General features: G+C 39.0%; 2 protein-coding genes across 2 annotated transcripts; both read right to left on the bottom strand.

The window, feature by feature from the left end:
• Positions 1-1,279: 1,279 nt before the first annotated feature.
• LOC125254573 lies at positions 1,280-12,773 on the bottom strand. The gene is made up of 29 exons (XM_048169234.1): positions 12,671-12,773; positions 12,339-12,427; positions 12,053-12,251; positions 11,852-11,965; positions 11,629-11,736; positions 11,296-11,384; positions 11,010-11,208; positions 10,809-10,922; positions 10,586-10,693; positions 10,253-10,341; positions 9,967-10,165; positions 9,766-9,879; positions 9,524-9,640; positions 9,193-9,281; positions 8,907-9,105; positions 8,706-8,819; positions 8,483-8,590; positions 8,150-8,238; positions 7,864-8,062; positions 7,663-7,776; positions 7,440-7,547; positions 7,107-7,195; positions 6,821-7,019; positions 6,620-6,733; positions 6,378-6,494; positions 4,257-4,345; positions 2,105-2,303; positions 1,847-1,960; positions 1,280-1,713 (listed from the first exon to the last, which is right to left on the bottom strand). Exons 2-29 carry the CDS (start codon positions 12,380-12,382, stop codon positions 1,705-1,707), a joined length of 3,444 nt encoding a protein of 1,147 aa, XP_048025191.1. The 5' UTR covers positions 12,383-12,427; positions 12,671-12,773; the 3' UTR covers positions 1,280-1,704.
• Positions 12,774-13,147: 374 nt separating this feature from the next.
• LOC125254574 lies at positions 13,148-20,366 on the bottom strand. Its single transcript, XM_048169235.1, has 28 exons — positions 20,348-20,366; positions 20,106-20,222; positions 19,772-19,861; positions 19,478-19,676; positions 19,277-19,390; positions 19,035-19,151; positions 18,702-18,790; positions 18,411-18,609; positions 18,210-18,323; positions 17,968-18,084; positions 17,638-17,726; positions 17,345-17,543; positions 17,144-17,257; positions 16,902-17,018; positions 16,571-16,659; positions 16,279-16,477; positions 16,077-16,190; positions 15,835-15,951; positions 15,504-15,592; positions 15,215-15,413; positions 15,014-15,127; positions 14,772-14,888; positions 14,441-14,529; positions 14,152-14,350; positions 13,952-14,064; positions 13,711-13,827; positions 13,380-13,468; positions 13,148-13,292 (listed from the first exon to the last, which is right to left on the bottom strand). The coding sequence occupies exons 3-27, from the start codon at positions 19,849-19,851 to the stop codon at positions 13,432-13,434; spliced, it is 3,141 nt and encodes a 1,046-aa protein (XP_048025192.1). The 5' UTR covers positions 19,852-19,861; positions 20,106-20,222; positions 20,348-20,366; the 3' UTR covers positions 13,148-13,292; positions 13,380-13,431.
• Positions 20,367-21,640: the final 1,274 nt, after the last annotated feature.

The following is a 21,640-nucleotide window of genomic DNA, read 5'->3' as shown; positions in this document are numbered from 1 at the left end:
TCTATAATAAAATACATATCATATATGTAATGTCTTATTAAATAATTAGCATCAAAAATATTAAGAAAAAAAAAAAAGATTGCATAACCACCCAATAGGTGGTGATGTGCACCAAGTAGGTTATGGAAATCGCCATTAAACAAAAGAAGAAGAATGAAGTAGAATGGCGCGCTTTTTCTTAGCGTCTGTTTCCATGGTGAATCATCGATTCGTCGCTCTGTTGAGAATGTCTTGTGTGTTAACCGGGAACAGAAAGTTACTCCACCCAGGATCGCTTAGAGAACCTTTAATGATCATCATTTGTGTTCTACTGAAGAAACAAAGTCATCTATATCTTGGATGTGCTGGGGGGGTAAGCAGATAAACATCACATTTTCATTTTTGGGTGAACTATCCCTTTAATAATGATCTAGTCTAGTTGTGCAACACCGATATAATAGTTCTCACAGTGCACAGATTATATCTCTTTATAGACCTTATGTAGCCCCGCCCCTTTTCAGCGCTGCGCTCGTTGTCTTTTGACTTCCGGCTTGTATTTCCACAGCGATCTTGTATTTATGAATGAACTGCTCATTTTAAAATCTTCCCGGTCTACTGACATTTGTTAAGACATCTACTTTAAACATAACAATGCTCATGATAACTTTCATTGACTCTACAACAGGTAAATCCACTTAACCAGTTAATTATTCTTATTCTTATTTCCATAGAAATATACAGGGCTACCGCAAAACCGGAAGTTCAAAGACAATATTCTAAAGATAGCGGTGCGCTTGTTTCTCTGGAAAATAAGGTGTATAGAGAGAAAGAAAATCACAGGACAGAAGAACAGAGTGATACTTGAGTCCACACTGAAAGTATTCAGCCTTATCTTTTAACAACACTAATCTTAAAATATACACACTTTCACACTGATGTAGTGACGTATTTCTAGGAGAATCATGAATCATTCCTTCTTTGTATTTTGGCATTGATAGCTATAGTGGGTAATAATAACAATAAGCACACTGTACTTCATTATTGCTTTCAGACAAAAGTCTGCTGATGGCAAGCGTTTACAATCACAATTCACTGGCTGTACGTCTGTGGAAAGACTTCCACCTTGTGGCCATTTATGTTAAAACGTTTTGAGGACACATGCTAAATATACTTTCTTAAGCTAGATTGACTGTGAAAAATAGTGTCCGTTTCTAAAGTCAACTCAGTGATCTTTACACTTGGGACAGATTCTTGAGAGTAGCTTCTCCAAATGTGAAACATGCAGTTATGAAGATGAAAATGAACTGAAAAGCTTTGTTTTTATTGTTGTATCTCAAGATTTACTTTCAGAATGGTTTGCCAAAAACAGTCATTGAGTTTGCATAAAAAAATCCAAATAACATTGCCATTAGATTTCAGTTTGCTTAAGAATAAAAGAAAACCCCCTCAAATTAATATAATGCATTACAGGTGTCTATATATCCATATGGTGACAGAGCTTTTTCTAAAATGTGTTTGTATTGTGACCCAAAACTCCCAACATAGAGCAGTGTGGTTTAAGAAAATTAAATGTATTTGCTTTCATTGCAATATAAGCAGTGACCTTGATTGGTTATAATGTGTTAGATTAAAATCAATGATTTGCTTGAGGAGTGAATATCAGGATGAAGACATGCATGATTTTAACGTTATTCTCTGAGAATGCAGCCACAGAAACGCTCCTGTTCACATACCCTGTGAAAACAAAGGAGAGTTATATAAACTTCAGCCTTTATACTGAACAAAGATTATGCCATGCAGCATTTTCAAAGGTGTATTTTCAGTACATTGTAGGAATATAAAGAACAAGTGGGCTGATATCACTCACCATGACAAAACCAAGGTAGCTGATGGAGACAGATCCATTAATGTTGATTGTATTAACTTTTTCCAAAGGGACGCGGTGCTTGAACATGCTGTGTTGTTGGCCTTTTATTTGTACCTGACACACCAAAACCAGGCTTTAAGTTTTAAGTGGTATTTTAATAAATATTAGCTTGATGTGATGACAAATCAATTAAAACGCTCATCAAAAACAAATTCTTAGCTTTCTTTTAGGATGCTGTGAGAATCACAAAACACCTACCTGATATCCTTCAGATCTGATGATGATGAACATCTCAAAATCTTCTCCGTTTTTAAAGGGGTTGTCAGAGACAGTTTGCTCAGTTCCCCATTTTCCATTTGTAAAGCTGTTCATGACCACATTCGAACCCATTCGAGGGTTAAAATGGAAAGCAATGCCATCCTTGTCACTAGGCCCAGTCTTGAAATTGATTGAAAACCTGCATGAAAGTTGAGCCACGTTAAATTGTCTAAATCCAAATGAGTCATCTCATCAACCTATTGAGATTGCAGAGATTAGTCCACATTGTAAGAACTACTACAGATCACATAATTATCTTGCATGTTTGGTGCAGTATCAATATAATATTGTGATCATGGGCGGCAAGAATTTAGGGCCAATAATTTTTTATTTATTTTTTTGAAGTCTACCCGGGCCTTAATCGCTCCAAATTGTAGTGGACTGGAGCTGACGGCTCACATCGGGAAAAATATGCCATCCCCAAAATGTCGCCCATGATTGTGATGCACGGACACATATAGTGTGTTATGTTTATTTATTACAATATTTATCATATCGTGTGGTGCTTGGCAATCAGAGGTGTAAAGTACTTGAGTAAATGTAATTAGTTACTGTACTTAAGTATCTTTTTGGCTGCTTTGTAGTTGTACTGAGTATCAAAGATATTGGCAACTTTTACTCTCTACTTGACTACATTTTTGAGTAAGTAAATGTAGTTTTTTTCTCCACTACGTTTGTGATGAGTAATGCAATTACAAATTACATTTTTCATGGCAGCTAACTTTTTCTGCAGCAGTTTGTTTCTGATATAAAGAAGTGATATCGCCATTTAAGAGCATCGAAGGTACTATATCTTGTGCGTTTTGCCTTAACTCACCCAAGACTTGTCAACAAGGATACTTTGCGTGAATGTGAGTGCATTAATGTGAGTTGCTGATCGCAGATGTTTGATTTATTAGATGAGGAAATGACTGCAGCTGGTGATGAGGCTCAGACCAGCACATACAGTAGACTTTGACTAATTTTACTTAACATTGTTTTATTTATCCACTACATTTTGGTTAAAAATGATCCAAAGTCAATTTTTGAGCAAGTACATAACCAGCCAGTGTTCAAAACTATCTCATTATCTTAGCTCGATTCACAACGGTAAGTTTGTAATAATGTTTTATAATAAGAGCGTCATGGTGGATTTCCGCGGGAAATTCGAGCATGCAGCAGTTCGTCTGTGCGTCATTACGTCACGTCCGTAAACAGAAAGGAAGGAGTCCCGTCCAGAGGCTAGTCGGTTTTATCACGTGAGGATTCTGCCAGTAGCGGCGCATTTATAGCCTTTTCTCACAGCAGCTGAAATAATTAAACTTATCATTTTGATGGTGGATTGTAATCCAGAAAGATCCAAATGACAATCATCAGTGACAACTGGAGATTCACTTGTAGTCAAAAAGCAAAAGACTTTGGACTGTGGAGTGGCTACAGAAATTGAAATCTACAGGTAACGCTAATACACACTAAATACACACTAGTCACGCAATGCTGATGTTGATAACATTAAGAATTTGAGAACAATATAACAGTAATAATAATTTGCACGGTTTGGCATGATCCGAGCTAAGCAATCCTTAGATTTAATCATCATTGGCAGCGTGATTTATTGTAGGCCTAATGCTTTTTCCCTCAGATATGTTACTTACTTGTTCAGATGATATTTTCCAGTGAAAATTCTTATATTGGTCATACTTTCAAGACGTAGAATCTGTGATTCTGAAGTTCAGTATCCACACCGGTGTGTGACTGACAGCAAACATTAGATTCATCCGCGCTGACGAGCCGTGCCGTGGCACAACGCACGTACAGATAACTGTTCCGCATATGACTGCAATTGCAGGTTTCAAACAAGAGATGGCGACAAAGAGGGAAAAAAAAAAATCGCAGACTGCAGCTTTAAGTACTGTTAAAATCAGATACTCAAGTTGTACTGGAATTGGTTACTTTTAACTTGTAGTGGAGTCATTTTCGATGTAAGGTATCAGTACTTTTACTCAAGTATGGTTTTCAGGTACTCTTTACACCTCTGTTGGCAATACAACCCTTTTTCAGTGCATATCTGAGGATTGGTTGCACACATTTGGCAAATGGAACTGTCACTCACCGTTTAGCATTAGTAGGAACTACTCCCTGCACGCATAAGGCCATGCCTTCTCTCATTCCCTCTGGAATTTGGCCCACATAAGGAAGAGTCTACAGTAAACACAAGAAAACAGGCATCAAGAATCAAATTTTGGGGTAGGGTTTGAATTCATTAAAATGGAAATCTGAAATACATTGAAGTTTAAAGTGGTCATTACAATCTTAAAACTACTCAAGACAATTGCACTTGGGTAAAACAGTTCGTATGCACTGCTGTTTCATTAAAGGGTTAGTTCAACCAAAAATTATATTTCTGTCATTAATTACTCACCCGCATGTCGTTCTACACCCTCGTAAGACCTTCGTTCATATTCGGAACACAAACTAAGATATTTTTGTTGAAATCCAACAGGTTTTTTTTTTTTTATCCTGAGAATTTTATTTATTTGTTTATTTATTTTTACCTTTCTGGACCTTGAATGTGGTAATTACGCTTTGTTTTCTATGGAGGATAAAAAAACTCGGATTTCATCAAAAATATCTTAATTTGTGTTCTGAAGATGAACGAAGGTCCTACGGTTGTGGAACGACATGAGAGTGAGTAGTTAAATGAAAGAAATTTCAATTTTGGGTGAACTAACCCTTTAAAAGGATATTTCAACCTAGAATGAAAATTTTGTCATCATTTACTCACCTACATGTCATTCCAAACCTGTATGATTTTCTTTAGAAAGATATAGATATACTTTATGTACATATATGTCTGTATGTGTCTATACTGTATATATGTATATGTATGTATGTGTGTATATGGATATATATGTATGTGTATATGTATATGTGTATGTATGTATATTTATGTATACGTACGTTTTCGGCAATTACTTTGAAACCGCTGCTGTATGATCTGTATGGACTTTAAAGCCCTGAATTACACATACATCTAGTATGCAAGTTCCCTTATCTCTTTCCTCAACTTTCTACCTATCATTATCATAATTACATAGAGTGTTTTTTTTTTATTTTTCTTTCTTTCTTTCTTCCGTTATTATCGCTCCATCTGCCATTTTTCGCTATTGTTCTTGCTTGCTTACCTAGTCTGATGATTCAGCTGTGCACAGATCCAGACGTTAATACTGGCTGCCCTTGTCTAATGCCTTGAACACGGGCTGGCATATGCAAATATTGGGGGCGTACATATTAATGATCCCGACTGTTACGGTGTTATGTTGAGATTCGCCTGTTCTTCGGAGGTCTTTTAAACAAATGAGATTTACATAAGAAGGAGGAAACAACGGTGTTTGAGACTCACTGTATGTCATTTCCATGTACTTAACTCTTGTTATTCAACTATGCCAAGGTAAATTCAATTTTTGATTCTAGGGCACCTTTAAAATGGTTACACCCAAGCGCAAGCAGAGATGTGACCAGGTCATGCGCTAATAATCCGGAAGGTCCGGCCTATGTGTTTTGATGTGCCCTTTCAATAATCTTGAAATGGGAATGTGCATGTTCATATTTCACTGTAATGTGCATTGACTAAACCAGTCAGCAGCCATTTAAAATCTTCCTCCTTCCATTTTTCCCTTTTCTCTTCCATTCTTCTCTTCTATCTGTCCCCATCTCCCTCCTTTACTGTATCTACCCCTACCCCATGTTTTTATGTATTTATATATGTATCTATCAATATATGTTTATATGTATATATGTTCATGTATATTGTTGTTTTTTATGTTGTTTATTTGTTTGTTTGTTGGCACTGGTTTTCTCTCATATTATGCATTTTATTATTGTTTGTCGTAAACTAGCTTATATGTCTAATACTTATTTTTTCCAATATCTATATCTGTCCATATTTGTTTTTTTTGTTTTTTTGTTTTTTTTTTTTTGCATATGTCTTTATGTACTTGTTTGATAAAAAAAGAAAGAAAGATATAGATATAATGAAGAAATACTGAAGAATGTTTCAGCTGTTTTTTCCAAAAACTTGAAGGAAGTGGTGTCGAAAAAAGTTCCTTAGAAGAGAGTCCTATGGCTTTGGAATTGCATGAGGGTGAGTAATTGACATAATTTCTGGCTGGACTATTAAGTGTTTGCACTTTGTTGTGCATTCAGAAGTCACTGGAAAGGATCGGTCACTCACAGGGTTTTGGACTGGCTGCAAGATCTCTGCCTGTACGGTTGAACGTTCCCCACGTGAGCTGCCCAGACTGATGATTTTTGTTGTAACTTCTGTAGGAAATGAAGATGTGCTCCAGTTCTAATGAGGGAACAGAGAGAGAGTGTATTTAGAAAGCTCTTTACTTTCCATGTGATTCTCAATGGATTCCGACACAATCTCATCAATGCTGAGATATTTACACTTCTGTAGAAAATGTAACTCACTTGTATGAAGCCAAAAAGGTTCACGGCAACATCTCCAAAGATGTTTAACGCTGACACTTTTTCCAGCGGTATACGGTGCTTAAATGTGTACTGCTCCTTGCCATTCACGTATACCTGATGATCCAAAGCAACACAACTCATGTGAGGACAAGTTCCTAGAGTTCTTTTACGAATGTGCAGTGACTCATACAAAACACATACCTGATATCCTTCAGATTTGATGACGATGAACATCTCAAAAGCTTGTCCCTTTTTAAAGGGGTTATCAGAGAAACTTTCCTCAGCTCCCCATTTTTTGTTCCCGAAACTGTTCATGACCACCTTTGAGCCCATTCGAGGGTTGAAGTGGAAAGCAATGTCATCGTGACTGGACTGCCCAGTCTTGAAATTTATTTCAAACCTGCATAAAAAGTTCAAATATGATAAGCACTCAAACAGTAAATTGTTTTTGTCCAATTTCCTAAATTACAACAAAACAGTTCCTTACTTGTCAGCATTAGTGGGAACAACTCCTTGAAAGTACAAGGCCATGCCTTCTCTCAGTCCTCCAGAAATTGGGCCCACATAAGGAAGGATCTGCAGTAAACACAAGAAAATAGACATTATCCTATATTTATTAGATTCTCTAGTTGCAGGTTTTTGAACTCACTGGAATGAGACATCTAGAATTTCATTGATGTTTAAAGTGGCCATCATAATCCTGAAACTATGTGGTGAGACAATTGCTCTTGGATTAAACAGTTCTCATGCACTGCTGTTTCATTAAGTGTTTGCACTTTGTTGTGCATTCAGAAGTCACTGGAAAGCATTGGTCACTCACAGGGTTTTGGACTGGCTGCAAGATCTCTGCCTGTACGGTGGAAAGTTCCCCACGCAGACTAGTGATTGATGACTTGACTTTAGTAACAAATGAGGATGTGCTCCAGTTCTAAAAGAGAGAGTGTATTTAGAAAGCTCTTTACTTTCCACATAATTCTCACTGGATTCCAACACAGTATCATTCATTGTGCAACATTGCATCTGCTGATAAAAAAGTAAATTACTTGAATGAAGCCAGAAAGATTCACGGCAACATCTCCAAAGATATTTAACGCTGACACTTTTTCCAATGGTATACGGTGCCTGAATGTGTACTGCTCCTTGCCATTCACGTATACCTGATGATCCAAAGCAACACAACTCATGTGAGGACAAGTTCCTAGAGTTCTTTTACGGATGTGCAGTGACTCATACAAAACACATACCTGATATCCTTCAGATTTGATGACGATGAACATCTCAAAAGCTTGTCCCTTTTTAAAGGGGTTATCAGAGAAACTTTCCTCAGCTCCCCATTTTTTGTTCCCGAAACTGTTCATGACCACCTTTGAGCCCATTCGAGGGTTGAAGTGGAAAGCAATGTCATCGTGACTGGACTGCCCAGTCTTGAAATTTATTTCAAACCTGCATAAAAAGTTCAAATATGATAAGCACTCAAACAGTAAATTGTTTTTGTCCAATTTCCTAAATTACAACAAAACAGTTCCTTACTTGTCAGCATTAGTGGGAACAACTCCTTGAAAGTACAAGGCCATGCCTTCTCTCAGTCCTCCAGAAATTGGGCCCACATAAGGAAGGATCTGCAGTAAACACAAGAAAATAGACATTATCCTATATTTATTAGATTCTCTAGTTGCAGGTTTTTGAACTCACTGGAATGAGACATCTAGAATTTCATTGATGTTTAAAGTGGCCATCATAATCCTGAAACTATGTGGTGAGACAATTGCTCTTGGATTAAACAGTTCTCATGCACTGCTGTTTCATTAAGTGTTTGCACTTTGTTGTGCATTCAGAAGTCACTGGAAAGCATTGGTCACTCACAGGGTTTTGGACTGGCTGCAAGATCTCTGCCTGTACGGTGGAAAGTTCCCCACGCAGACTAGTGATTGATGACTTGACTTTAGTAACAAATGAGGATGTGCTCCAGTTCTAAAAGAGAGAGTGTATTTAGAAAGCTCTTTACTTTCCACATAATTCTCACTGGATTCCAACACAGTATCATTCATTGTGCAACATTGCATCTGCTGATAAAAAAGTAAATTACTTGAATGAAGCCAGAAAGATTCACGGCAACATCTCCAAAGATATTTAACGCTGACACTTTTTCCAATGGTATACGGTGCCTGAATGTGTACTGCTCCTTGCCATTCACATATACCTGATGATCCAAAGCAACACAACTCATGTGAGGACAAGTTCCTAGAGTTCTTTTACGGATGTGCAGTGACTCATACAAAACACATACCTGATATCCTTCAGATTTGATGACGATGAACATCTCAAAAGCTTGTCCCTTTTTAAAGGGGTTATCAGAGAAACTTTCCTCAGCTCCCCATTTTTTGTTCCCGAAACTGTTCATGACCACCTTTGAGCCCATTCGAGGGTTGAAGTGGAAAGCAATGTCATCGTGACTGGACTGCCCAGTCTTGAAATTTATTTCAAACCTGCATAAAAAGTTCAAATATGATAAGCACTCAAACAGTAAATTGTTTTTGTCCAATTTCCTAAATTACAACAAAACAGTTCCTTACTTGTCAGCATTAGTGGGAACAACTCCTTGAAAGTACAAGGCCATGCCTTCTCTCAGTCCTCCAGAAATTGGGCCCACATAAGGAAGGATCTGCAGTAAACACAAGAAAATAGACATTATCCTATATTTATTAGATTCTCCAGTGGCAGGTTTTTGAACTCAATGAAATGAGACATTTAGAATTTCGTTGATGTTTAAAGTGGCCATCATCATCCTGAAAGTATGGTGAGACAATTGCTCTTGGATGAAACAGTTCTCATGTACTGCTGTTTCAATAAGTGTTTGCTCTTTGTTGTGCATTCAGAAGTCACTGAAAAGGATCGGTCACTCACAGGGTTTTGGACTGGCTGCAAGATCTCTGCCTGTACGGTTGAACGTTCCCCACGTGAGCTGCCCAGACTGATGATTTTTGTTGTAACTTCTGTAGGAAATGAAGATGTGCTCCAGTTCTAATGAGGGAACAGAGAGAGAGCGTATTTAGTAAGCTCTTTACTTTCCATGTGATTCTCAATGGATTCCGACACAGTCTCATTAATGCTGAGATATTTACACTTCTGTAGAAAATGTAACTCACTTGTATGAAGCCAAAAAGGTTCACGGCAACATCTCCAACGATATTTAACGCTGACACTTTTTCCAATGGTATACGGTGCCTGAATGTGTACTGCTCCTTGCCATTCACGTATACCTGATGATCCAAAGCAACACAACTCATGTGAGGACAAGTTCCTAGAGTTCTTTTACGGATGTGCAGTGACTCATACAAAACACATACCTGATATCCTTCAGATTTGATGACGATGAACATCTCAAAAGCTTGTCCCTTTTTAAAGGGGTTATCAGAGAAACTTTCCTCAGCTCCCCATTTTTTGTTCCCGAAACTGTTCATGACCACCTTTGAGCCCATTCGAGGGTTGAAGTGGAAAGCAATGTCATCGTGACTGGACTGCCCAGTCTTGAAATTTATTTCAAACCTGCATAAAAAGTTCAAATATGATAAGCACTCAAACAGTAAATTGTTTTTGTCCAATTTCCTAAATTACAACAAAACAGTTCCTTACTTGTCAGCATTAGTGGGAACAACTCCTTGAAAGTACAAGGCCATGCCTTCTCTCAGTCCTCCAGAAATTGGGCCCACATAAGGAAGGATCTGCAGTAAACACAAGAAAATAGACATTATCCTATATTTATTAGATTCTCTAGTTGCAGGTTTTTGAACTCACTGGAATGAGACATCTAGAATTTCATTGATGTTTAAAGTGGCCATCATAATCCTGAAACTATGTGGTGAGACAATTGCTCTTGGATTAAACAGTTCTCATGCACTGCTGTTTCATTAAGTGTTTGCACTTTGTTGTGCATTCAGAAGTCACTGGAAAGCATTGGTCACTCACAGGGTTTTGGACTGGCTGCAAGATCTCTGCCTGTACGGTGGAAAGTTCCCCACGCAGACTAGTGATTGATGACTTGACTTTAGTAACAAATGAGGATGTGCTCCAGTTCTAAAAGAGAGAGTGTATTTAGAAAGCTCTTTACTTTCCACATAATTCTCACTGGATTCCAACACAGTATCATTCATTGTGCAACATTGCATCTGCTGATAAAAAAGTAAATTACTTGAATGAAGCCAGAAAGATTCACGGCAACATCTCCAAAGATATTTAACGCTGACACTTTTTCCAATGGTATACGGTGCCTGAATGTGTACTGCTCCTTGCCATTCACGTATACCTGATGATCCAAAGCAACACAACTCATGTGAGGACAAGTTCCTAGAGTTCTTTTACGGATGTGCAGTGACTCATACAAAACACATACCTGATATCCTTCAGATTTGATGACGATGAACATCTCAAAAGCTTGTCCCTTTTTAAAGGGGTTATCAGAGAAACTTTCCTCAGCTCCCCATTTTTTGTTCCCGAAACTGTTCATGACCACCTTTGAGCCCATTCGAGGGTTGAAGTGGAAAGCAATGTCATCGTGACTGGACTGCCCAGTCTTGAAATTTATTTCAAACCTGCATAAAAAGTTCAAATATGATAAGCACTCAAACAGTAAATTGTTTTTGTCCAATTTCCTAAATTACAACAAAACAGTTCCTTACTTGTCAGCATTAGTGGGAACAACTCCTTGAAAGTACAAGGCCATGCCTTCTCTCAGTCCTCCAGAAATTGGGCCCACATAAGGAAGGATCTGCAGTAAACACAAGAAAATAGACATTATCCTATATTTATTAGATTCTCTAGTTGCAGGTTTTTGAACTCACTGAAATGAGACATCTAGAATTTCATTGATGTTTAAAGTGGCCATCATAATCCTGAAACTATGTGGTGAGACAATTGCTCTTGGATTAAACAGTTCTCATGCACTGCTGTTTCATTAAGTGTTTGCACTTTGTTGTGCATTCAGAAGTCACTGGAAAGCATTGGTCACTCACAGGGTTTTGGACTGGCTGCAAGATCTCTGCCTGTACGGTGGAAAGTTCCCCACGCAGACTAGTGATTGATGACTTGACTTTAGTAACAAATGAGGATGTGCTCCAGTTCTAAAAGAGAGAGTGTATTTAGAAAGCTCTTTACTTTCCACATAATTCTCACTGGATTCCAACACAGTATCATTCATTGTGCAACATTGCATCTGCTGATAAAAAAGTAAATTACTTGAATGAAGCCAGAAAGATTCACGGCAACATCTCCAAAGATATTTAACGCTGACACTTTTTCCAATGGTATACGGTGCCTGAATGTGTACTGCTCCTTGCCATTCACGTATACCTGATGATCCAAAGCAACACAACTCATGTGAGGACAAGTTCCTAGAGTTCTTTTACGGATGTGCAGTGACTCATACAAAACACATACCTGATATCCTTCAGATTTGATGACGATGAACATCTCAAAAGCTTGTCCCTTTTTAAAGGGGTTATCAGAGAAACTTTCCTCAGCTCCCCATTTTTTGTTCCCGAAACTGTTCATGACCACCTTTGAGCCCATTCGAGGGTTGAAGTGGAAAGCAATGTCATCGTGACTGGACTGCCCAGTCTTGAAATTTATTTCAAACCTGCATAAAAAGTTCAAATATGATAAGCACTCAAACAGTAAATTGTTTTTGTCCAATTTCCTAAATTACAACAAAACAGTTCCTTACTTGTCAGCATTAGTGGGAACAACTCCTTGAAAGTACAAGGCCATGCCTTCTCTCAGTCCTCCAGAAATTGGGCCCACATAAGGAAGGATCTGCAGTAAACACAAGAAAATAGACATTATCCTATATTTATTAGATTCTCTAGTGCAGGTTTTTGAACTCACTGAAATGAGACATCTAGAATTTCGTTGATGTTTAAAGTGGCCATCATAATCCTGAAACTATGTGGTGAGACAATTGCTCTTGGATTAAACAGTTCTCATGCACTGCTGTTTCATTAAGTGTTTGCACTTTGTTGTGCATTCAGAAGTCACTGGAAAGCATTGGTCACTCACAGGGTTTTGGACTGGCTGCAAGATCTCTGCCTGTACGGTGGAAAGTTCCCCACGCAGACTAGTGATGATGACTTGACTTTAGTAACAAATGAGGATGTGCTCCAGTTCTAAAAGAGAGAGTGTATTTAGAAAGCTCTTTACTTTCCACATAATTCTCACTGGATTCCAACACAGTATCATTCATTGTGCAACATTGCATCTGCTGATAAAAAAGTAAATTACTTGAATGAAGCCAGAAAGATTCACGGCAACATCTCCAAAGATATTTAACGCTGACACTTTTTCCAATGGTATACGGTGCCTGAATGTGTACTGCTCCTTGCCATTCACGTATACCTGATGATCCAAAGCAACACAACTCATGTGAGGACAAGTTCCTAGAGTTCTTTTACGGATGTGCAGTGACTCATACAAAACACATACCTGATATCCTTCAGATTTGATGACGATGAACATCTCAAAAGCTTGTCCCTTTTTAAAGGGGTTATCAGAGAAACTTTCCTCAGCTCCCCATTTTTTGTTCCCGAAACTGTTCATGACCACCTTTGAGCCCATTCGAGGGTTGAAGTGGAAAGCAATGTCATCGTGACTGGACTGCCCAGTCTTGAAATTTATTTCAAACCTGCATAAAAAGTTCAAATATGATAAGCACTCAAACAGTAAATTGTTTTTGTCCAATTTCCTAAATTACAACAAAACAGTTCCTTACCGGTCAGCATTAGTGGGAACAACTCCTTGAAAGTACAAGGCCATGCCTTCTCTCAGTCCTCCAGAAATTGGGCCCACATAAGGAAGGATCTGCAGTAAACACAAGAAAATAGACATTATCCTATATTTATTAGATTCTCCAGTGGCAGGTTTTTGAACTCAATGAAATGAGACATTTAGAATTTCGTTGATGTTTAAAGTGGCCATCATAATCCTGAAACTATGGTGAGACAATTGCTCTTGGATGAAACAGTTCTCATGCACTGCTGTTTCATTAAGTGTTTGCTCTTTGTTGTGCATTCAGAAGTCACTGAAAAGGATCGGTCACTCACAGGGTTTTGGACTGGCTGCAAGATCTCTGCCTGTACGGTTGAACGTTCCCCACGTGAGCTGCCCAGACTGATGATTTTTGTTGTAACTTCTGTAGGAAATGAAGATGTGCTCCAGTTCTAATGAGGGAACAGAGAGAGAGCGTATTTAGTAAGCTCTTTACTTTCCATGTGATTCTCAATGGATTCCGACACAGTCTCATTCAATGTTGAAATATTTACACTTCTGTAAAAAGTAACTCACTTGTATGAAGCCAAAAGGTTCACGGCAACATCTCCAAAGATATTTAACGCTGACACTTTTTCCAGTGGTATACGGTGCCTGAATGTGTATTGCTCCTTGCCATTCACGTATACCTGATGATCCAAAGCAACACAACTCGTGTGAGGACAAGTTCCTAGAGTTCTTTTACGGATGTGCAGTGACTCATACAAAACACATACCTGATATCCTTCGGATTTGATGACAGTGACCATCTCAAAAGCTTGTCCCTTTTTAAAGGGGTTATCAGAGACACTTTCCTCTGCCTCAAATCCACCGTTCCTGAAGCTGTTCATGACCACCTTCTTCTCCATTCGAGGGTTGAAGTGGAAAGCAATGTCATCGCCCTCGGACTGCCCAGTCTTGAAATTTATTTCAAAACTGCATGGAAAGTAAAATGTTAAAGCAATTGATTTCTAATAACAGTGAATTGTTTTTGTCCAAATTGTCCAAAAAAACCCAATTCCTTACCGGTCAGCATTAGTGGGAACAACTCCTTGAAAGTACAAGGCCATGCCTTCTCTCAGTCCTCCAGAAATTGGGCCCACATAAGGAAGGATCTGCAGTAAACACAAGAAAATAGACATTATCCTATATTTATTAGATTCTCCAGTGGCAGGTTTTTGAACTCAATGAAATGAGACATTTAGAATTTCGTTGATGTTTAAAGTGGCCATCATAATTCTGAAACTATGGTGGAACAATTGCTCTTGGATGAAACAGTTCTCATGCACTGCTGTTTCATTAAGTGTTTGCTCTTTGTTGTGCATTCAGAAGTCACTGGAAAGGATCGGTCACTCACAGGGTTTTGGACTGGCTGCAAGATCTCTGCCTGTACGGTTGAACGTTCCCCACGTGAGCTGCCCAGACTGATGATTTTTGTTGTAACTTCTGTAGGAAATGAAGATGTGCTCCAGTTCTAATGAGGGAACAGAGAGAGAGTGTATTTAGAAAGCTCTTTACTTTCCATGTGATTCTCAATGGATTCCGACACAATCTCATCAATGTTGAAATATTTACACTTCTGTATGAATTCTAACTCACTTGTATGAAGCCAAAAAGGTTCACTGCAACATCTCCAGTGATATTTAACACTGACACTTTTTCCAATGGTATACGGTGCCTGAATGTGTACTGCTCCTTGCCATTCACGTATACCTGATGATCCAAAGCAACACAACTCGTGTGAGGACAAGTTCCTAGAGTTCTTTTACGGATGTGCAGTGACTCATACAAAACACATACCTGATATCCTTCGGATTTGATGACAGTGACCATCTCAAAAGCTTGTCCCTTTTTAAAGGGGTTATCAGAGACACTTTCCTCTGCCTCAAATCCACCGTTCCTGAAGCTGTTCATGACCACCTTCTTCTCCATTCGAGGGTTGAAGTGGAAAGCAATGTCATCGCCCTCGGACTGCCCAGTCTTGAAATTTATTTCAAAACTGCATGGAAAGTAAAATGTTAAAGCAATCGATTCCAAATAACAATGAATTGTTTTTGTCCAAATTGTCCAAAAAAACCCAATTCCTTACCGGTCTGCATTAGTGGGAACAACTCCTTGAAAGTACAAGGCCATGCCTTCTCTCAGTTCTCCAGAAATTGGGCCCACATAAGGAAGGATCTGCAGTAAACACAAGAAAATAGACATTATCCTATATTTATTAGATTCTCCAGTGGCAGGTTTTTGAACTCAATGAAATGAGACATTTAGAATTTCGTTGATGTTTAAAGTGGCCATCATAATCCTGAAACTATGGTGGAACAATTGCTCTTGGATGAAACAGTTCTCATGCACTGCTGTTTCATTAAGTGTTTGCTCTTTGTTGTGCATTCAGAAGTCACTGGAAAGGATCGGTCACTCACAGGGTTTTGGACTGGCTGCAAGATCTCTGCCTGTACGGTTGAACGTTCCCCACGTGAGCTGCCCAGACTGATGATTTTTGTTGTAACTTCTGTAGGAAATGAAGATGTGCTCCAGTTCTAATGAGGGAACAGAGAGAGAGTGTATTTAGAAAGCTCTTTACTTTCCATGTGATTCTCAATGGATTTCGACACAATCTCATCAATGTTGAAATATTTACACTTCTGTATGAATTCTAACTCACTTGTATGAAGCCAAAAAGGTTCACTGCAACATCTCCAGTGATATTTAACACTGACACTTTTTCCAATGGTATACGGTGCCTGAATGTGTACTGCTCCTTGCCATTCACGTATACCTGATGATCCAAAGCAACACAACTCGTGTGAGGACAAGTTCCTAGAGTTCTTTTACGGAATGTGCAGTGACTCATACAAAACACATACCTGATATCCTTCGGATTTGATGACGATGAACATCTCAAAAGCTTGTCCCTTTTTAAAGGGGTTATCAGAGAAACTTTCCTCTGCCTCAAATCCACCGTTCCTGAAGCTGTTCATGACCACCTTCTTCTCCATTCGAGGGTTGAAGTGGAAAGCAATGTCATCGCCCTCGGACTGCCCAGTCTTGAAATTTATTTCAAAACTGCATGGAAAGTAAAATGTTAAAGCAATCGATTGCAAATAACAGTGAATTGTTTTTGTCCAAATTGTCCAAAAAAAAACAACAATTCCTTACCGGTCAGCATTAGTGGGAACAACTCCTTGAAAGTACAAGGCCATGCCTTCTCTCAGTCCTCCAGAAATTGGGCCCACATAAGGAAGGATCTGCAGTAAACACAAGAAAATAGACATTATCCTATATTTATTAGATTCTCCAGTGGCAGGTTTTTGAACTCAATGAAATGAGACATTTAGAATTTCGTTGATGTTTAAAGTGGCCATCATAATCCTGAAACTATGGTGGAACAATTGCTCTTGGATGAAACAGTTCTCATGCACTGCTGTTTCATTAAGTGTTTGCTCTTTGTTGTGCATTCAGAAGTCACTGGAAAGGATCGGTCACTCACAGGGTTTTGGACTGGCTGCAAGATCTCTGCCTGTACGGTTGAACGTTCCCCACGTGAGCTGCCCAGACTGATGATTTTTGTTGTAACTTCTGTAGGAAATGAAGATGTGCTCCAGTTCTAATGAGGGAACAGAGAGAGAGTGTATTTAGAAAGCTCTTTACTTTCCATGTGATTCTCAATGGATTTCGACACAATCTCATCAATGTTGAAATATTTACACTTCTGTATGAATTCTAACTCACTTGTATGAAGCCAAAAAGGTTCACTGCAACATCTCCAGTGATATTTAACGCTGACACTTTTTCCAATGGTATACGGTGCCTGAATGTGTACTGCTCCTTGCCATTCACGTATACCTGATGATCCAAAGCAACACAACTCGTGTGAGGACAAGTTCCTAGAGTTCTTTTACGAATGTGCAGTGACTCATACAAAACACATACCTGATATCCTTCGGATTTGATGACGATGAACATCTCAAAAGCTTGTCCCTTTTTAAAGGGGTTATCAGAGAAACTTTCCTCTGCCTCAAATCCACCGTTCCTGAAGCTGTTCATGACCACCTTCTTCTCCATTCGAGGGTTGAAGTGGAAAGCAATGTCATCGCCCTCGGACTGCCCAGTCTTGAAATTTATTTCAAAACTGCATGGAAAGTAAAATGTTAAAGCAATCGATTGCAAATAACAGTGAATTGTTTTTGTCCAAATTGTCCAAAAAAACAACAACAATTCCTTACCGGTCAGCATTAGTGGGAACAACTCCTTGAAAGTACAAGGCCATGCCTTCTCTCAGTCCTCCAGAAATTGGGCCCACATAAGGAAGGATCTGCAGTAAACACAAGAAAATAGACATTATCCTATATTTATTAGATTCTCCAGTGGCAGGTTTTTGAACTCACAGAAATGAGACATTTAGAATTTCGTTGATGTTTAAAGTGGCCATCATCATCCTGAAACTATAGTGAGACAATTGCTCTTGGATGAAACAGTTCTCATGCACTGCTGTTTCAATAAGTGTTTGCTCTTTGTTGTGCATTCAGAAGTCACTGAAAGGATCGGTCACTCACAGGGTTTTGGACTGGCTGCAAGATCTCTGCCTGTACGGTTGAACGTTCCCCACGTGAGCTGCCCAGACTGATGATTTTTGTTGTAACTTCTGTAGGAAATGAAGATGTGCTCCAGTTCTAATGAGGGAACAGAGAGAGAGCGTATTTAGTAAGCTCTTTACTTTCCATGTGATTCTCAATGGATTTCGACACAATCTCATCAATGTTGAAATATTTACACTTCTGTATGAATTCTAACTCACTTGTATGAAGCCAAAAAGGTTCACTGCAACATCTCCAGTGATATTTAACGCTGACACTTTTTCCAATGGTATACGGTGCCTGAATGTGTACTGCTCCTTGCCATTCACGTATACCTGATGATCCAAAGCAACACAACTCGTGTGAGGACAAGTTCCTAGAGTTCTTTTACGGATGTGCAGTGACTCATACAAAACACATACCTGATATCCTTCAGATTTGATGACAGTGACCATCTCAAAAGCTTGTCCCTTTTTAAAGGGGTTATCAGAGACACTTTCCTCTGCCTCAAATCCACCGTTCCTGAAGCTGTTCATGACCACCTTCTTCTCCATTCGAGGGTTGAAGTGGAAAGCAATGTCATCGCCCTCGGACTGCCCAGTCTTGAAATTTATTTCAAAACTGCATGGAAAGTAAAATGTTAAAGCAATCGATTGCAAATAACAGTGAATTGTTTTTGTCCAAATTGTCCAAAAAAAACAACAATTCCTTACCGGTCAGCATTAGTGGGAACAACTCCTTGAAAGTACAAGGCCATGCCTTCTCTCAGTTCTCCAGAAATTGGGCCCACATAAGGAAGGATCTGCAGTAAACACAAGAAAAATAGACATTATCCTATATTTATTAGATTCTCCAGTGGCAGGTTTTTGAACTCAATGAAATGAGACATTTAGAATTTCGTTGATGTTTAAAGTGGCCATCATCATCCTGAAACTATAGGTGAGACAATTGCTCTTGGATGAAACAGTTCTCATGCACTGCTGTTTCAATAAGTGTTTGCTCTTTGTTGTGCATTCAGAAGTCACTGAAAAGGATCGGTCACTCACAGGGTTTTGGACTGGCTGCAAGATCTCTGCCTGTACGGTTGAACGTTCCCCACGTGAGCTGCCCAGACTGATGATTTTTGTTGTAACTTCTGTAGGAAATGAAGATGTGCTCCAGTTCTAATGAGGGAACAGAGAGAGAGTGTATTTAGAAAGCTCTTTACTTTCCATGTGATTCTCAATGGATTTCGACACAATCTCATCAATGTTGAAATATTTACACTTCTGTATGAATTCTAACTCACTTGTATGAAGCCAAAAAGGTTCACTGCAACATCTCCAGTGATATTTAACACTGACACTTTTTCCAATGGTATACGGTGCCTGAATGTGTACTGCTCCTTGCCATTCACGTATACCTGATGATCCAAAGCAACACAACTCGTGTGAGGACAAGTTCCTAGAGTTCTTTTACGGATGTGCAGTGACTCATACAAAACACATACCTGATATCCTTCGGATTTGATGACAGTGACCATCTCAAAAGCTTGTCCCTTTTTAAAGGGGTTATCAGAGACACTTTCCTCTGCCTCAAATCCACCGTTCCTGAAGCTGTTCATGACCACCTTCTTCTCCATTCGAGGGTTGAAGTGGAAAGCAATGTCATCGCCCTCGGACTGCCCAGTCTTGAAATTTATTTCAAAACTGCATGGAAAGTAAAATGTTAAAGCAATCGATTGCAAATAACAGTGAATTGTTTTTGTCCAAATTGTCCAAAAAAATCAACAACAATTCCTTACCGGTCAGCATTAGTGGGAACAACTCCTTGAAAGTACAAGGCCATGCCTTCTCTCAGTTCCTCCAGAAATTGGGCCCACATAAGGAAGGATCTGCAGTAAACACAAGAAAAATAGACATTATCCTATATTTATTAGATTCTCCAGTGGCAGGTTTTTGAACTCAATGAAATGAGACATTTAGAATTTCGTTGATGTTTAAAGTGGCCATCATCAATCCTGAAACTATGGTGAGACAATTGCTCTTGGATGAAACAGTTCTCATGCACTGCTGTTTCATTAAGTGTTTGCTCTTTGTTGTGCATTCAGAAGTCACTGGAAAGGATCGGTCACTCACAGGGTTTTGGACTGGCTGCAAGATCTCTGCCTGTACGGTTGAACGTTCCCCACGTGAGCTGCCCAGACTGATGATTTTTGTTGTAACTTCTGTAGGAAATGAAGATGTGCTCCAGTTCTAATGAGGGAACAGAGAGAGAGTGTATTTAGAAAGCTCTTTACTTTCCATGTGATTCTCAATGGATTTCGACACAATCTCATCAATGTTGAAATATTTACACTTCTGTATGAATTCTAACTCACTTGTATGAAGCCAAAAAGGTTCACTGCAACATCTCCAGTGATATTTAACGCTGACAATTTTTCCAATAATATACGGTGCCTGAATGTGTACTGCTCCTTGCCATTCACGTATACCTGATGATCCAAAGCAACACAACTCGTGTGAGGACAAGTTCCTAGAGTTCTTTTACGGAATGTGCAGTGACTCATACAAAACACATACCTGATATCCTTCGGATTTGATGACAGTGAACATCTCAAAAGCTTGTCCCTTTTTAAAGGGGTTATCAGAGACACTTTCCTCTGCCTCAAATCCACCGTTCCTGAAGCTGTTCATGACCACCTTCTTCTCCATTCGAGGGTTGAAGTGGAAAGCAATGTCATCGCCCTCGGACTGCCCAGTCTTGAAATTTATTTCAAAACTGCATGGAAAGTAAAATGTTAAAGCAATCGATTGCAAATAACAGTGAATTGTTTTTGTCCAAATTGTCCAAAAAATCAACAACAATTCCTTACCGGTCAGCATTAGTGGGAACAACTCCTTGAAAGTACAAGGCCATGCCTTCTCTCAGTTCCTCCAGAAATTGGGCCCACATAAGGAAGGATCTGCAGTAAACACAAGAAAAATAGACATTATCCTATATTTATTAGATTCTCCAGTGGCAGGTTTTTGAACTCAATGAAATGAGACATTTAGAATTTCGTTGATGTTTAAAGTGGCCATCATCATCCTGAAACTATAGTGAGACAATTGCTCTTGGATGAAACAGTTCTCATGCACTGCTGTTTCAATAAGTGTTTGCTCTTTGTTGTGCATTCAGAAGTCACTGAAAGGATCGGTCACTCACAGGGTTTTGGACTGGCTGCAAGATCTCTGCCTGTACGGTTGAACGTTCCCCACGTGAGCTGCCCAGACTGATGATTTTTGTTGTAACTTCTGTAGGAAATGAAGATGTGCTCCAGTTCTAATGAGGGAACAGAGAGAGAGTGTATTTAGAAAGCTCTTTACTTTCCATGTGATTCTCAATGGATTTCGACACAATCTCATCAATGTTGAAATATTTACACTTCTGTATGAATTCTAACTCACTTGTATGAAGCCAAAAAGGTTCACTGCAACATCTCCAGTGATATTTAACGCTGACACTTTTTCCAATGGTATACGGTGCCTGAATGTGTACTGCTCCTTGCCATTCACGTATACCTGATGATCCAAAGCAACACAACTCGTGTGAGGACAAGTTCCTAGAGTTCTTTTACGGATGTGCAGTGACTCATACAAAACACATACCTGATATCCTTCGGATTTGATGA

Source organism: Megalobrama amblycephala, linkage group LG19 (assembly GCF_018812025.1).
Source record: "Megalobrama amblycephala isolate DHTTF-2021 linkage group LG19, ASM1881202v1, whole genome shotgun sequence".
Taxonomy (NCBI): domain Eukaryota; kingdom Metazoa; phylum Chordata; class Actinopteri; order Cypriniformes; family Xenocyprididae; genus Megalobrama; species Megalobrama amblycephala.
The sequence above is the reverse complement of the archived record's forward strand: the minus strand, read 5'-3'. Positions and strand labels throughout refer to the sequence as shown.

What these genes read in the sequence shown, in the direction of transcription:
- LOC125254573 (XM_048169234.1), bottom strand. Translation starts at nt 12,382, where the DNA reads ATGGCCTTGTACTTTCAAGGAGTTGTTCCCACTAATGCTGACAA. An exon ending in TGCAGCCAGTCCAAAACCCT is followed by an intron (nt 8,239 to 8,482) that starts GTGAGTGACCAA and finishes TGTTTACTGCAG; the next exon opens with ATCCTTCCTTATGTGGGCCC. An exon ending in GTTCCTACTAATGCTAAACG is followed by an intron (nt 2,304 to 4,256) that starts GTGAGTGACAGT and finishes ACTTTCATGCAG; the next exon opens with GTTTTCAATCAATTTCAAGA.
- LOC125254574 (XM_048169235.1), bottom strand. Translation starts at nt 19,851, where the DNA reads ATGTGGGCCCAATTTCTGGAGGAACTGAGAGAAGGCATGGCCTTGTAC. An exon ending in GTTCCCACTAATGCTGACCG is followed by an intron (nt 18,610 to 18,701) that starts GTAAGGAATTGT and finishes CTTTCCATGCAG; the next exon opens with TTTTGAAATAAATTTCAAGA. An exon ending in TCAAATCCGAAGGATATCAG is followed by an intron (nt 16,191 to 16,278) that starts GTATGTGTTTTG and finishes TTGGATCATCAG; the next exon opens with GTATACGTGAATGGCAAGGA.